Source organism: Apaloderma vittatum, unplaced genomic scaffold (genome assembly GCF_000703405.1).
Source record: "Apaloderma vittatum isolate BGI_N311 unplaced genomic scaffold, ASM70340v1 scaffold20946, whole genome shotgun sequence".
NCBI classification, from domain to species: Eukaryota; Metazoa; Chordata; class Aves; order Trogoniformes; family Trogonidae; genus Apaloderma; species Apaloderma vittatum.
Genome location: NW_009723634.1, coordinates 4,055 through 16,734, shown reverse-complemented (window position 1 = coordinate 16,734; position 12,680 = coordinate 4,055). Strand labels below are relative to the sequence as shown.

The 12,680-nt window shown below is 44.2% G+C and overlaps 1 protein-coding gene across 1 annotated transcript in view; it reads right to left on the bottom strand.

Annotated features, from left to right (window-relative positions):
* Window positions 1-1,142: 1,142 nt before the first annotated feature.
* The window catches only part of LOC104276040 (coiled-coil domain-containing protein 11-like), a gene marked incomplete at its 5' end in the record, with an annotated part of 14,980 nt that continues 3,442 nt past the window's right edge, over window positions 1,143-12,680 (bottom strand). Inside the window, 6 exons of the mRNA XM_009872201.1 lie at window positions 1,143-1,239; window positions 3,183-3,389; window positions 4,745-4,847; window positions 5,310-5,526; window positions 6,506-6,724; window positions 8,958-9,261. Coding sequence (XP_009870503.1) covers window positions 1,143-1,239; window positions 3,183-3,389; window positions 4,745-4,847; window positions 5,310-5,526; window positions 6,506-6,724; window positions 8,958-9,261 — 1,147 coding nt within the window. The remainder of the gene's footprint in view (window positions 1,240-3,182; window positions 3,390-4,744; window positions 4,848-5,309; window positions 5,527-6,505; window positions 6,725-8,957; window positions 9,262-12,680) is intronic.

Below are 12,680 nucleotides of genomic sequence, written 5' to 3'. Positions count from 1 at the left end.
CACCTCCCTTCTTCTGCTGGTCACAAAATTTCTAATACAAGCCAGGATGCCGTTGGCCTTCTTGGCCACCTGGGCACATGCTGGCTCATATTCATCTGGCTGTCAGTTAGAACATCCAAGTCCTTTTCAGGACTTCCAGCCACCCTTCCCCAAGCCTCAAAGTATTTTGCATATTAACTAAGGAGGCAGAAAACATCCTCCGCGAGGGTTATTCTCTGCTACAGCTGTTCACTCCGTAAACAGGGATCGCTCCTCCCATGTTTGCCGCTCACAAGGCATCCCCAGCTTTCCCTTCAAGTGATCGCTGGTGGGGTCTCACCCTCTGCTCCTCGTCACTTGTGGGGTGAAGCCAACACCCCTTTGGTATCTTTTCCCGTAGTCCCCTCCGGCTGGTGGGGAGCAGCACCGATGTGGTGGGAGCATGGCCGCCGGCATCCGATGGCCTTGGTGAATTCAGATAAATGGCTGCTGGCTCTGGGAACTTGCTCCTCTCCTTTTCTTAAATCAGCTGCAGAAACAAAATGTTTAGTACTGGTGTAATCGGGAACAAAGGTTTCAGTGAAGCCCAGAGGCGAAGCGCAGCCATTCCCCTGAAATACGAGCTGGTGCTGGGTGATTTTCCATCAAATTTACCATAATCTAAGACTTTAATTAAAATTAGAAAATAAAAAAAAACACAAAATACATACAAAATCCCTGAAGTGTGTCCTACGTGCCAAGCTGCTGCCAACTGTCACCTTCAGGAGACGGAAGCTTCTTCCTATCTGAGATTCAAAACTTGGGTCGATCGTAACGTGTGGAGACCCCAGGGACGAACAGATGATGGCACAGAGCAGTGAGGGGCTCTGGAGGGCTCGATGGGAAGGGTATTTGGGCTGGATTTTGGGAGCAGAGTTACCTGCTCTGCAACAGGCACCTCATCATTTCACGGCGGCTTCGGGGTTTTATTTAGGTAGAGGAGCAAAAGCGAGTTTGCCATCGAACTCAGACAAGCAGCGCAGGAACACTGATAAACCCCAGCTCCAAATGTCACTAGGACATTGTTGACTTTTGCTAAATGCCACCTCAGGTCCTGAATTTTTACATGTCCCTCAAAGCCAGACTTTCCTCCTCCTCCTGGGCTGTGCGGAAGTCACCACGTGCTACATCTGGGCGCAATCCTTGGGTCCGGCCGGGGCTGCGGTGTCCCCGTACGCTGGGTACGGCTGCACTAGCCGGTTCTGCAGCGAGGGTTCCCACCTGTGTTAAAGTAAGGAATAATTAACGAAGGGTCATTATAAAAGCCTTTGTGAGCAGAGCGGGAGTGCAGAAAAGTCTTAAAGCCTCGGCAAGCGCAGGGGTTCAAACCTTGGTGGTTGATCGGGGATGACGCGACGGGGCTTGGCGTTCCCGGCTCTGCCACGGGCAAGTCACCCACACCCTCCGTAGCTGTGCATTTTCTCTATCGACATGAAAACATAATTTAAAAAATAAAGGAAAGAATATTTTGCAAAGCTGTAGTACTCGTATACATGAAGGGGCTGTAACTGCCTTGTTTTTAAATGCCAGTGGTTTTGTCTCTGGGTTTCTCACAAGGAGAAGTCACCCAGCCACAGCCCCAGCTGCTTCCCCTCTCGGCAGCGTCCTTGAGCTGTCGGTGTGGTAGATGGTTCGGCTCTAGGAACGCTCACTCAGGGAAATCCCCGGCATGGGACGAGTAGCTAACATTCCCGAGGTTCTCCGGACCCGTAAAGCCACAATTTCAGATCCGTTTCGCGAGTTCCTGCTCACAAATCTAACAGGGTCGGTTGGAGGGAGGCAAAGGCACGACCGCTCGGCGAGTTTTCTCTCCAAAGAGTTTGGTTCCCTATTATCTCATGGGAATTCATTCATGCTGAGGGCAAAGCTCGTCCCGTCTGATCTTTTATTTTTGTGCAGACATCACATTCACCGCAGAGGAATTTTGCCTCCAGGAGCCGGAGCTCAGACGCTTTATAAATCTTTGATAGCTCTGACCACCTCTTCTGAGTTATTATCTTATTAAAAAAAAAAGATTTATTATAGTTCTGGATTGCTCAAATCCAGCGAGCTCACCCATGTGGTATTTTGCGTCTCTTGCATATTGGGTGTACTCAACGACAGTGTCACGGCCTTTAATTAAACACTTTAATTAATTTTGGAATTGTGAATGTACCATTGTGTTCATTTTTCAAAGAGGAGTGACAGCAATAAAGAAAAATCTACACTGCTTGTGCAGGGCCACACCAGGAGTCTGCGGCAGATCAGGAAATTAATCTCTTTTAATCATTCTGCCAGTGAGACCTATTGACTACCTGAGCTCGCTGGATTGATGAAACTATTTCGATTATTTGGGATGGGCTTTCCCACCTGCAAAATAGAATAAACAGCTGTGAAGTCCTCTGTATGGGCTTCACATTCCCACACAACAAAAAAACACTGAAAAGGGAAGATAGGGAGGAGGAAGAAGGTAGAGGAAGAGCTTAGTGAGGGCTGGAGGTTGGAGAAGAAAAGAGGTTGGAGGAAAAAATGGTAGAAGGTGAAAAGCTGATGGAGCAGAGAGAAACACCAGCAGATAAACCAGCAATAAAGACTCAAACGGAAAAATGCACGAAAAGAGAAACCACCTCCTATTGCTACAAAGTCTAAGAGCAAGGAAAGATGAGGTTGCAAATGGATTCTTCACGTCCTTCCCCTAAAGAGGACAAACTAAGAAAATACATTATCAAGGAGCCGGTCGAGGGCAATGCCACGAGAAGAAGCTAGTTTGCTCCCTCCTGGTGTCACCCACTGCTCCTCCTGCGTAAAGGAAAATTAGGATGAGTCACCAAGTACTTCTTGCCCAAGTACAAAAAAAGGTTTTGCAAATATTTGCCGTTCGAAAGGCATTTTAATAAAAGTTTGCGGAAGCTATTCTTTGTGCAGATTTTAAAGAATGCCTCCATATCATTTGTGTCATCATAATATATTATTACACTGCAGAGAACATACAGAATTCTTGTATTATTTGGATAGGTCAAAAAAAAAATCCATAGGGAAAACATAACCTTTAAAATACTACATTTCTTGTGTTTTCCGGTTAAATATTTTGAGCCTCGCAGTGGCCAGGGGTCTGCTGACTAAAGTCAGTTACAAACACCCTTAGAAGATATTTTTTAAGGCAACCGAGTGAGCTAAAATATCACAGTTTTCTTCTCAAAGGGTGAGTTTTTAGTAGTTTCTCACAAGGCCTTGACAGAATGTCCTGGATTTTTTCTTGGTAAGCTCTCTCTGCTGCCAGCTGCAATTCGTATTCTCGCTGTTTCTCTTCTTCCTCAGCAGCACAAGCCTTTTGTCGAGAGTCAATCTGAGCCCTGAGTTGCTCTTGGTATTCTTTTGCTTCCTTCACTTTTCTGGAAATGACATAGGAATAGCTTATTTATGAAGCGTGGGTAAAAAAACCCAAAAAGTAAGTATTTTTTTATTATTATCATTTAATCTGTTAACATTCAACCTTAGAATAAAGAGCCATTCAAAACTCCTTTTAGGTGTTAGGAGGAACTACTACTCCGTTAACCAAATGCGCTAATAAACTTACGTTCTTCAGCGATTTAATTGCGTTCTGTTGTATGTTATAAAGCAGATTACAGACGCTTTAGTGAAAAAAGAGCCAGAACAACTCACAGTGAAGGGGGTGAGAGGACGGAGAATGAGGGCGCCAGGTCTGAGCCCTTCCCTATCGCGGGTTCATCGCTGCCCCAGCCTTGCAGCCCATCTCCATTCCCGTCATTCCAGTGGTTCGACAGGGCGCGGGCTCCCGCTGCGGCGCCGCGTGGATATTCTGAGAGACGGTTTTTGGGAGAAATCGTTCTTCCCTCCTACCTTGAGACTCCCCTATTCCTTTCACTAACCCTCTGGAGAAGTTTCCCAACGTGTTCAGGCGCTTTGGGAGCAGGAATCCCGGACAAAATGCCAAGAGTCTAGCCAAGACTTGTGCGCTAACGCAACCCCACCAACACACGCTGACGCTGCCGAATGCCGTCTTCGCTAAGTGAAGCGTCGCCAAACGTGAAGCTCAGCGTGTTTCCTTGACAGAAGGGTGAGATTTGTGCCAGCGCTAGGAGATTGTTACCAATAAGGCCGTCAGAGAACACAACAGAAACCGGCTCGGTTACCTTCCCGACAGGCGCTGAGCGAGGGAAATAGAGTGAAGTGAAATAAAGGCTTTGTGTGACACCCAGAGGAAAATTTCAGCTACAGCGTAGAACTATATTTTCACCCTGAGGAACGGAAAGGCAAAGAGAAGCCCGTGCAGCTGGGGTACATGAAGTATTTTGGTGGCCGACTCTCTGATTGTTGAAGGGATGTGTGGGTGGAGCTTAGCAGTAAGGCTGAACACACAAGTTCTCCGAGGTAAGGAACGATCTCACCTTTCATTAACCTCCTCCCCAAACCTCTGCTCCTCATAATAATAGCTCAGAGTACGTGGGGATGTAGGTAATAAACAGGATCAATGTAAGTCACAAAAAGACCGAAAGAAACACCATTATCTGAGCGATGAGATCAGATTTAGTGATTTAATCCCAACTGGAATATAGCACGGCTGTTACTGAGCAGCTCAGAGCTGACACGCTGCACGGTGGCAGAGCCTCTCTGAACAGAAACAGCCCACCCAGTGCTCTTAAGAGTTATCTGAAAAGAAGAATTACCCTACTCACAAGCTTAAAAGATTGACCTGCAATTAAATGAACTGATTAGAGAAAAATACCTTGCATATTTTTCCTCTTCTTTGTGCTCGATTTCTGCAATTGCTTCAGCTAACAACTTCCTCTCTCGAGCGAGCTCTTCCTGCTCCTTTGCATTTCTCTGCACTGCAAAACAAACAAACTTTGAGAAGATGACAGCGCTGCTAAGCTTGAAGGGACAGTGAGACTGTATTCAATCCTAAATAGCGAGCCAGAATTTCTCTGTTTCTGGAGAGGCACACAAACAAGTGCAAGTGTATTCCCAGCTTAATTGTTTTTTTCAGAACAGAAAACATTTCCCATTTAGAACTTCATAATAATAATGTAATTAATAATAATGACTGCATGCTCATGCAATCCTTACTCTACTAGGTTTTGCTCTGGTGATAGCAATGGGAAATTAGTGTAAGGAACGCCTATAGGAGTGAAGTTTCAGCAGCAGATTCAGAGACAGCAGCGTTGTTGTCCGCACAACCCTGCAGCCTGTGCATGCCAGGCCCGACGCTCTCCCCAAAATCATGTGTTGTACTCCCTCTGCCTTTGTCAAGGCTTGCGTTCGTGCACGGCCAGCGAGCTGTTCTTACTTACGCTTCTCCTCAATCTGCAGTTGTCTTGTATCCAGGACATCTTTCAGTAGCCGCTTTCTAGCCTCCTTTTCTAATCGCATTTGCTCAGCCTTCTTGGCCCAAACCTTCTCCATCTCTTCCTTGAAGAGTTGGTCCTCTTCTTTTTCTCGCTGTTTCTCCTCCTCTAGCCGTTGAGCCAAGTGTGCTCGGTAAGTCTGTTGCTCCTTGAACAGCTCTTGCTGCAAACACAGAGACATTTGCCAACCTGAGTAAATGAGTTCAAAAAAGCTTCTCCAAATACAAAGAGAAGTAGCGGTTTGTGGCCAGTGTGGGAGCCCAGAGCTGCATTTCAAACCCTGCGCAGAACCTTCTTCCTGGCCAGTCTGGACAACAGCAGAAGCAGCTGTTGCAAGAGCAGAACAGATAAAAAGCGATCCTTTGCCCCATAGCAACTCTGCTGCCTACAACACGGACGTTTTACCAACCTTCCACAGCTTGCCAGGCTACTTCATCACCTGCATGAGAAGCATTAGGCATTCAAAAAATACAATACTACCTCTAATTTTGTGCCAAGGTCTAACAGTGACTTTAGACAACTTTCCTGAGCTTCTGAACACCTTGAACAGAGCAATGAAGGCAGCTCCCTGCTGTCTCTTAAAGTTACTTTGAGACTTGTTTGCGTCCTGAAGTCGGAGAGTCTGTTTTAAATCTACGAAGTGACACATCCGTCGTTTCACGGCACGTCCAATATATTTGATATGAGGGTTTGCATCTATATATCCAGCTATTAAAGATTTAAACTCATTTCTTAGTATTCATGAATTAGACTGTTACATATTTACTTTGCTCCGCAGTTATAAACACTTAATAAATCGGGTCCATGAAACAAAAGATATTTTTCTAACCTCCATTACATCCAAGGCAGCGTCTCAGGTGATTTACACACAATGAAATCAGCATAGAAGGACAAGATTCCAGGATTTCTTGATTGCAAAGCATGCTTTTAAGTATTCCCTGTGGTTTTAACTCATTGTGGACTTTTTCAGAGGAGCAGAGTGCTGGCAGGAGAAGGAGAAGCAACAGACCACGCGACAAAAGAATCAACTTGCTCAGAGAAAACGCCTTGTGTCTAATCTCATTTATACTGTGCGGTTCACTAAGGGCCACAAAATTAGTCTGTTGCCCCACAACTTCGTAATAAACACCTCCAGCCCTTACTTTTCTTTTTGTTTTCTCCTCAGCGTCCTCCTGGGGTTGCTGAAGATAATCTTCCAAGATCTTCATCTCTAGGGCGAGTTCACTTTGCTTTTCTTCATTAAGACGATTCCTCTTGTCCTGTGCTGCCCCGAGCAACGTGTCTCTGCATTCTTTCTGTTTCTGCAGTTTCTCCATCTGAAGTTGTTCATTTTCTAGCTTAAGCAGTTGCTGCTCTTCTTCCTACAAGGGTAAAAATTGTAAAGTCATTGCGTAACTTCAAACTAAGTGATGGCTAAAATCAGTTTAACTGCAACACCGAAGAGCAAAGATGAATATTTGAAGCCTTTCTTGTTGATATTAGAGAATTAGTGACATCCATTAGGCCTGTTAAAGCACGAACGCTTTAGCATAGCATTGATTGGAATTCAGAATTTTTCTCTTTAATTACCACATGCGCTTCGATACCAAAACACTGGAATGCCTGATGTACTCCCAAGTATTTCAAGTGGATAAACAGAGTCACGTCTTTAGAGAAATCAGTGTCACTGCAGCACATATGATCTGTATCCAAGGCTTCACACGCTGCCACAACCATTAACTTGATAACAGAGCTATGTCTTCCTCCTGTTTCTGCAGGTATTGCCTGCCCTGTGTCTGTGCTGGATGCATCTTGAGCGAACAAAAGGCTGCACAAAGTCATTGGATCCTTATATCCTGATGGGCAGCTGCTGAATTCCTGTGGCTTTATATTGGAAAGAAGAGGGAAACGGACAGTAGAGTTCTTCAGAAAGAAACACGGAGAAATAAGCGTATATTCAAGCCAAAAGAAAAAAAAAAAATCACAATGCAGCCACACTCTTTTAGTGTTTCAGAAACAAAACTGACTTTGTTATCTTCTTGAGTGGCCAAATGCACTTTGACGAGCTGGCAAAACGGCTTTCAAAGCCAATAAATCCAAAAAATTTGGAATAGTAAAGACAGAAAGGACATGGAAATAGTTAGCGGTCTACTGGGCAAGTTGTTGGCACATGTCTTGGGCTGAATTCTGCCATCAGTGAAGTTGTATGAGAGTAGCTATGGGGGTCTACGGTGCCTACTCCACGGCGTTTTATACGATGGGGTAACACCAAACCGCAAATGTACGCAGATGGCATTCGATTTTCGATACAGAAACTCTCCTTTATAGGCTCTTTGAAGAAAGCTTTTTTTTCCAGGGACTAAACAACTTTACCAGAAATTTATATCCTTGACAGAGCCCAAGGCTCTTCAGGTGAAGCTACAAAGTCTTCCATTCTAACAGCTTTTTTATCCGAAAAGGCCAGTTAAGTAGAAACGTTCTTTGCCTGGAAGGTTTGGCAGCACCTTAAAAGTTGTGACATGAAAATAATCTTATTCTGCATGTTTTTAAATAAGTGAAACATCACAGCCTAGCCAGGAATAAGGAGTTCGTTGTTTTACAGACAGGATTTTCAGAGCTTCAGACTTCCTATTGTTATTATTTTTGAAAGCAATGGATTATACATCTTGCCAGCATCAGCTTCCGGTGCCTAACGGAGTACCCTGAGTGATCATTCAATCACTACGTGGAAATAGCTCCAAAATGAAGATTGAGTCTGAACTAAACAGCCTCCCAGAACTCACAAAGCCAACCCAGGACTAGCAAGCTTCACTAAAACCAGCCCAGCTACAGAGAGGAGGAAAAAACTGGGGCCAAATGCCTCCTGCGCTGTGACGTTCAACAGCAGCCAGCACTAACAGGCAGGAGAACTTCTGCACTGCTTGCTCATTTGCTTAAAAAAATAAAAAGTAACAAAAAAAAAAGAGATGTAGGTTCTGAAATCCAGTCCTGACATATGTGTCAGGGTCCTGAGCGCACCAACGTGCTCTGCAGCCTCCCTGCAGGTGCCTGTGCTTGCACCCAGCAAGCTGGCAAGGAGCAGCGCGAGAAAGGGCTGAGAGGAGTTGCTTGGGAGCCGCAGCTCGGCTCAGTCTCTCGCTTTTGTTGCCTCCGCGAGCGTGTCCGTGCCTGAGGTCAATCCTGATCCAGACCTGCTTGATTTGACTTCCTGGCTTCATCTTGGAGCTCATCCCCACAGACCTGCAGAGCAGTTTGGACTGTTAGACGCTCTCAGTTACCATTTGCACACCTGCTCTGCTCCGTTCCTTCGGGTACTGGCGGGCTCTTGTCCCGCCCTGCTCTCAAACCAGATAGAAGAAAATCTCAAAGATGTCTGGCAAAAGGTTAAAAATATTTTCATTTCCCACAAGAATGCCAAAATCTTTTACGATGACAAGTTTTCAAAGGTGTATTTCCCTCCATAAACAGGAATGCATTTGCCACAGGTCTGGAAAAGAGGCTTCGCATACCAGGACAGTCTCAGATATTAATGGAATCGGTGAAGATACAAATAAGATATGGACTAATCTAAAGGCCTGATACACAGCCTTGAATTGAAAATGAGGTGGAAATTACCAGCAACCGAGCCTCTTCTTCCTTCAGCCGCTTCGCCTCCTCTCTGTGAGCGCTGAGCGCCGCTACCTGGGCGCTGAGCGCATCCAGCGTTTCCCGGATCCGGCCCGCTGCTTTCCGCGTCTCCGCCGCCTCTCGCTTTTCCTTAGCCGCCCTGTCCTCTTTCCAAAGCTCCGCAAAGATCTGCTCCTCCTTCATCCGCTGCTTTTTCAGTTCTTCCTTCAGAGCTAGCTGGGCCAGGCGGTCTTCACACACCTCCTTCTGATGCTTCTTCATCTGCTGTACGCGGAACTCCTCGCATTGTTCTCTGAAAGGCGGCGTAAAAGGGATTTTTTTTTTAAAAAAAGGCATTTTTTTTTTAAAAAAAGGCTGCAATGTGTGTGTGAAGTGTGTATCTACGCTTTTTTTCTAACCCATCAAACACTACGCTCGTTCAAGCATGTAGCTTGCTCCTTATTCAAATGAAGGCTTAGAATAGGTTTATTACTCACTGGAAAGCTCGTTCGTATTCTGAAAATACTTAGTGGAAATTGAGGTTACACAGTTGAATAGGAACGACTAAAAATTAATATTTTTAAAGAAGTTTTGTGGATTAATTCAGAAAAAATGCAATGAAAGTCTGGAGAAGTCAAACAAATAATGCAACTTTCAATTTTCATTTACTCACCGCAACTGGGTTGCACATAAATATTTATCTTCAGTTGATGAACACTCAACTATTTACAGATTCTACTTTCATTTTTGCAAACAAAGCACTATTGACATCAACACGCTATCAAACAATATTTAATTTGAACAATACACAAGCATTTTAATTCTGCTCTATAACCAGGATACAGAAATTTGCAGAACCCAAATGTGAAACCAGCAGGTAACGGTGAGGATCTACAAGAGTTAAGCTCGAAGGGTGTGTGACAGGCACACAGGAATGCTGTGAAGTAAAAAAATATCTCACAATTTCATTCTGAATTAAACCATTTTCCACAGATTGTTGCAATGCTATTCAAGAATTCGTAGCAGACATCGTAAGATATCATCGACTGACTCTTGAACCGCTGCATGACAGCGGTTTTCTGTACAAGGTGAAACACTATTACTTCATATAATGTTTAGCTGACAATCCTGTGTAGCAAATATATTAAATATTCATCACGCAACTATTTCATAGTACTCTCAGTCTCCGCATCAGAACAGTTAATTTTCACAACCACAGCAACGAAATACTAAATTCCACTGCTTAAGACTTTTTTTTTTTTAACTTAAAAGCAAAATCAAGTTTGCCAGCACTAAAAGTAGTTATTGTGGTGGTTTGCTTGTCCACGTTCTGTGGCTCTGCTAAGGATCTGTCTTTGAAGAGTCTTTTCTAAATGATTCCTGAGTTCAATATAGCTGCTGCCTCTGTCTAAACCTAAACTCTATACCCTAAACCTAGGTCAAGGAATAAACAGGATTATTCTCTCTCTGTGGCCATGAGGTCACACCTCCACGGAGGCTACAGAAATGATGAAAATTTGGCTTTTTCTTGAGGTCAGCCGCTCTATCCGCTATCAATGAGCATAAAGAGTTTAACAACACAGGATGTGACTGGTGGCCTGTAACACACTCCTGCCCTGAAACTAGTAAGGTTATACTCTAGAGCAACGGCCAAGGATCGATCTCTCTTCATCCTCTATTTTTAAATGCCACGGAAGCTGTGTCGAAAGGTGCTGAGCGCAATCCGTGAACAGGAAAAGCGAGAGCGGTGCCACGAAAAGAAATAATTTCATTTTGCTTGCTCTCCAGAAGGCGTTTCTAACCTCTTGACTGTTTCTGACCGAGAAGAAACAACAGTTTTCTGTCAAGTCTCCTTTCAGTTGACATCAAGTCTCAGTAGGATGAAACTTGCCACACTTGGACTTTTCTCCCTCGATCCTAGGACACGTCACATCCTCTAACCACGGGCTGCATGTATCCTCGAAAGGAGAAAGTATCCTGGAATGAGGAACCATCCTCAGCTCAGGTCTTCAGAAATACAGGAGCAAAGATGGCCCTGCCCTCAAGCAGGTCAATAAACATCGCCGGGTTCCTTGGATTTTAACGCCAGGATCTCTCTTCCAGCTCCTGGAGAGGACTTAGCGGTGATGACGGCCCGCAGGAATAATTAATGAAAAAATATATTCCTCAAACACGCCGAGGGAAACTCGCCATTAGGAAGATTTGAAGTCTTGCCCCGTTAGAAATAACCGCATTACCTTAACACAAGGGGTTCAAAGTTCGCTCAGCAGCGAAGGAATAAAGAACTAGTTCTTCTTTCGCGTGATTATAAACTAATCTGAATTTAATTGAAGTCTCGGAGGGGAAGCGAATTTAAAGAGAAGTTTGGCACAGTTAGAATTTTAATAGAGAATAACCCCGTAATTGCTTGATTTCATCAAAATAATTCCTTCAAAGCAGCTTTTACAGCAACCTGTAAACATCTGCTCCCCCAGATGGCTGGTTTTCTGCCTCACTTTGCCATCCTAAGCTTCTTAACGTTAAAATGGTGCCTGGCCATAGTTACCTCCCAAAGACAGAAACTGCATTTATCCCTTTCCCTTGGCAGTTATTTAATCGTTTTACGTTGTTGCTGTGATAACGTTTTCTGTAGAGATGCTTCCGATTTTATCGCAAGAAAGAGGATGTAATATCTGTTTAATGCAAATTTTAAGACGCTGCAATTTTCTTTAGAAGATATCAAAAACGAACAGGCCGTTGGGCTAAAACGGGCTGAATATCTTTTCATACTGGTTGTAGCCCTTCACGAAAATAAATTCTCCAGTGATCCAGGGATCCTTGCAAGAAAGGACTCTTCCTGGCTGGTAGATCTACCCCCCTCAGGCTACAGCTCCAAACCCAGCCCAGACTGATAAAAGAGCTGCCTTTTAGCACTCTGGAATAATGGGACGTTGTACATTTTTGCATTCATTTTATAATGTATATAGTAAAAGTATATAATTTATAAACAAACATTTTGAGGTGAGCGCTACAAGTGCACAATCAAAGAGGTTTGGAGACCGTGGTCCCAAGGGACAGGTTGTGACACAATTCCAGATTTCTGGTTGTGGATCTTCAGTTGGTTTCCTGAGCAGCAAAACCTGCTCCCCAATCTCTGCAGGAAGAACAATGGTTTAGAGTAAACAGTGGGGGAAAATAACAGATTTGGGGCTACTTAAAGAAGACAAATACACGCAGATTCGGATATAAAAAGTTACTAATGTAATCAGGATCAGCTACCACAGTAGAGACTCCCTTTCTCATTGGGAAAGGACAGAGAAGAAAAGATTTCAAAATATTACTAAACACACACATGAAGAATCTGTCTTTTGAAGGAGACATCAACAGACTATATTAAAGTTTTGGAGGTTTTTTATGGCCCTTAACTTAAGAGAAGAAAGCAACAGAGCTAGAGGATAAAGGGAAGAACTGAGTATGTTACATCAGGGCAGTCAAAGAGAAGATCTCTGTGCGCTGTAGGGTGAAGATTCATTTGCAAAGATACTTAAGATACTTCACAGCCACTTAGCTGTGAAGATGATATCACTGCCTGTAAATCCTCTGAAATACTGCAGCCAGCAGAACACCACCAGGAAAGCCCCAGCAACACTTTTTAAAGGGATACTATGTGGCAGGAATACTGCTTAGATCCAGGGCGGACTGGGAGAGGATGAGAAAGATCCCATGAGACTGAGTGAACCACGTATCAGCAGG